The sequence below is a fragment of the Poecilia formosa genome, unplaced genomic scaffold, assembly GCF_000485575.1.
Source record: "Poecilia formosa unplaced genomic scaffold, Poecilia_formosa-5.1.2 Scaffold6, whole genome shotgun sequence".
Taxonomy (NCBI): Eukaryota; Metazoa; Chordata; class Actinopteri; order Cyprinodontiformes; family Poeciliidae; genus Poecilia; species Poecilia formosa.
In genome coordinates this window covers 5,566,323-5,570,018 of record NW_006799945.1, presented here as the reverse complement: position 1 = coordinate 5,570,018, position 3,696 = coordinate 5,566,323, and the positions used below count along the sequence as shown (strand labels likewise).

At 40.9% G+C, this 3,696-nt stretch overlaps 1 protein-coding gene across 2 annotated transcripts in view; it reads right to left on the bottom strand.

Annotated features, from left to right (window-relative positions):
- Window positions 1-1,476, bottom strand: part of pappaa (pregnancy-associated plasma protein A, pappalysin 1a) — a 98,781-nt gene extending 97,305 nt beyond the window's left edge. Inside the window, exon 1 of one of the 2 annotated variants that reach the window (XM_016680491.1) lies at window positions 196-1,476. In XM_016680491.1, coding sequence (XP_016535977.1) covers window positions 196-586 — 391 coding nt within the window. In that variant the 5' untranslated portion in view covers window positions 587-1,476. The remainder of the gene's footprint in view (window positions 1-195) is intronic. The other variant, XM_007569584.2, reaches the window with a different exon arrangement.
- Window positions 1,477-3,696: the final 2,220 nt, after the last annotated feature.

Genomic DNA, 3,696 nt, shown 5'->3' with positions numbered 1-3,696 from the left:
AAAGTCTCCGGTGCGTTACCTAAAATATCCGCTGCACTTTTCAGAGCATTACATCATTGTCTAGTCTGATAAATTAACTCATTTTAAACTCTGCGCGTTGCTTCTTTTGGAAAACAGCACAAAACCATGATACATTAATCCACTTCCAACTCTCACAATTGAGTTGGAATGATAATAAAAAGATAGAAATTCTACCTGCTATCACTGTGGGCGATCGCTGACCTCCCTCCGGTTTGATCCACATCTCCAGAGTAAAGTTCCCTCTCGGTATCTCCACGCCGGGCTTCAGACGCAGTTGATCTCCCCGACCGGTAAAATAAACAGCCTTCCCCCGTTCTGGAGAGTCTTCCTCCGCGTGAGAGGAGCGCCGGCGCTGGCGGAGCACCCGCCGCTCCAGCCCGGGTAAAGACCGCTTGCCCCGGGGCAGACGTGTGGCACAAGCCCCTGGGATGGTGGCTCTCGCCTCCCTAATGCGCACCAGCTCCCTCTTGGATCTCCCTTTTCTCCGGACTATCCCGCACTCTGATCCAAAACACAGGATGAGGATCACCAGGCAAGACACCCAGGGTGATGTCCAAAGTTTCATTTTTCGGACAAAAGCTAAAAAAAAAAAAAAAAAAAAAAAAAAAAAAAAAAAAAAAAAGAAAAGGAAGAAGAAAAATCAAAAATAAGAGGTAAAAGAAAAATAAAATAAACAAGTAAAAAAAATGAAAAAATATAAATGTCCAAAATGTTCCTCTGTTTAGGATCCTCCCGAGTTTTTCCTTTCTCTCTTTTTACAGCGGCAGAATGTCAAACCGTATAAACTGTCTAAATAAACCCATAAAGCTATGCTGTTTTTCCCTCTTTATATTGCTAAGCCACGACCCCCTCTCTTAAGCAAAACTACTCTGGAGACATTCAGGGGACACAGGAATATTTCATTCATGTATGTGTTCCACGGGTTCTTTTCAGTGGGTCCCATTTAGCCAAGGGGATGACTAATAACTAATCAATCAAGAGGGGGGTCTGGCCGATGCCCCCCTCAGTCCCTTTGGAAGGTAGGAGTAACTCGTAGAAATCCACAGTTGTCCGCCAACCTCTTGTCACACCTTTTTGTTGTTTCCTTATCCTACTCGTAAAACAGCATAAGAAATGGCACACAGCCTATTAAAATCCAAGTGACAGCCACCCGACCTCTCATATTTATTACAGAGAAAAGGGAGATAAATGGAGATCAAAAATGAAATAATAATAAAAAAAAAAGAAAGAAAACAGAACTTCCCTTTTAGTCTGTGTGGCAGTACAAAAGTTGAAATTCACTATGATATATCAGTTAAGGCGCAGGAGAGGCAGAGGGACAGAGAGCTGCAACACTAACCATCGCGGTCCTCACTGATTGCCTGAAGCAGATAGCCTACACTTGGAGGAAGGAGTCGGAGCCCGACGTCCGCATCCAGCTACTCTCAAAACTCAGTTAAAGAACAAGTCATGTTTCAAACGTTCCGGGGCTTTCTGTGTGCATGCGTGCGTGCGTGCGTGCGTGTGTGCGTGTGTGTGTGTGTGCTGTACATGCACGTTGTGTGTGTGTGTGTGCGTGTGTGTGTGAGAGAGAGAGAGAGAGAGAGAGAGAGAAAGAGAGAGAGTGTGCGCGTGTTTTCATAGTGGGAAGTCACACAGGTAGCCAACTCTCACTGACGGCAGTTCCCTTCGCGGTACACAGTGATACGATGATGTTTAGAGTTTGTGAAGCGTATATGTATCCCTCTAGCGGCTACAGTTTAAACAATCCAACACTTGCACACGTCGCACAACAGGAGATCATTACCAGGCAGTATAAGGGGCATAAAGTCCAATCTAAGCCCGATTATGTTTGTAAAAAGGTTTTGTGTGGTGTCAATAGTCACAGCTGATATTGCAGATAGGCTTATTTATCACTCTCAGCACTTATTGAAATTGTTGAATTTACCTGCGTGATAGCAATGCGCTTCCGTACAAATGCAATGCTTAAGATTTTAAACAACAAAAAAGACAAAATCGTGATCTAAATGAAGAAAAGCTATTCTTAGTATTGTTCTCTTTAGAAACTGAACAGCTTGTTTTGGTTAAATTTTGATTTATGGGTTAATGGATTAGCTAATATTATTTAGTTGATTGATTTAAGTTGGCAAAAAAAAAAGCTCCTTAAACTCAACTTCTAATCATCTTTGCCTTTTAATCAAACAAATTAAGGCAACTGAGAAAAAAAAAGTTCATTAATAAAGATGGAAAATTCCAGTACTTTGTCCATGTACATAATTCATACCTCTACATTGTATGACATGGTTTCAGTGCCATAATTACTGCGCTCTCAGCTGTGGCTACTTCCTTGACACAAGAGGCTATATCCATACCGAATCCAGCTGCTGATCTGATTAATGATAGTCGACACTGGTAACTGAGCGGCTGGCAAATGAGAAGAAGACTATTGTAACTTTAGAGAGGCTAGTGACTAGCATGCCTAGTCACCAACTGAATTGGCTTCTTCCTCTGCTGTCTATTAGCACAGATAGCATTAGCTACTCACTCAACAGTGCCGATCTATCATTAATCAGATCAGTAACTGGCTGTGGAAAGGATATAGTGTTCCGTGACAAGTAATTAGCCTCTGTTGGGTGCGCAATAGTTTTAATTATAGCACTAAAACTGTGTTATAATATGGAACCAGAACATATGGCATGATTTTAGTACCATAAATTGCACAATAATCATAATTATGGCACTAAAACCACCCCATAATTTTGTACCCACACATTGCCATTTTAGACCTTCACTTCTCCTGTTTCACAACTGTAGTTGAACCTTTTCCGTGCTCTTAACCCAGTGAATTTTGGTTTATTTTTAATGTTGTAAAGTATTTTTAATAAATTATGGAGATAGACATTCATAATATTGCTGGAATCTCACATATAATTGAAACTATGCTGTTTTCTGAAGACAGCCTGAATATGCATGTTTGGGCCGGTCGACTCATTAAATCTGACAAATTTCTCCTCAAAGCATTTCTGCTCACATACGTTGTGTATTGGAATACATTGATCAATTTCCCTCCTGATAGACAGTCGATATGTTCAAAAAATGGTTCCATCATGAACCCACAAAGGCAAGGCTGCGACTGAGATACATACATTGGTCTTTCACAAATCATGAATCAAGTGGGTGATATCCAACACATGCGAGCTTTCAGCATTATTGAGAAACCAAAGAGACATGAACTAAAAACCCTAAACGGCTAAACACTTGTGGTCTTTTCTTGAGCAAATTGCAGTTCCCCTCTTTTCAAAAACTCACTTGACCCACTGACCATATGTAGGAGTCTGCAACTCCAATCTTCACAAAACTAAGGCAGTTTATGTTTTTTTTTTTTTTTTTTTTTTGCGTACCGCTCTGTTTCAATTCAACCGAGTTCCATTCAAATGCATTCTTGTTCTGCAATGTTGGGTCCGTTCATGAAAGCTCTCATCTGACCAAAACCTGATCAAGTGGACAAGTGATTTATGTCTATTAAAGCTATAAACAGAACTGGTGAGCCTGATGGAGTCCAACAGCAAATGGGAAAAAGTCTGACTCATTACTAGTAAAACAAATCAAGCTCTCGCCTGTTTATAGAGGTAACAAATGGTCCTAATTGGCCCAAAAACCCACAATCTCTCACAGAACACCATTTTCAAGCAACCA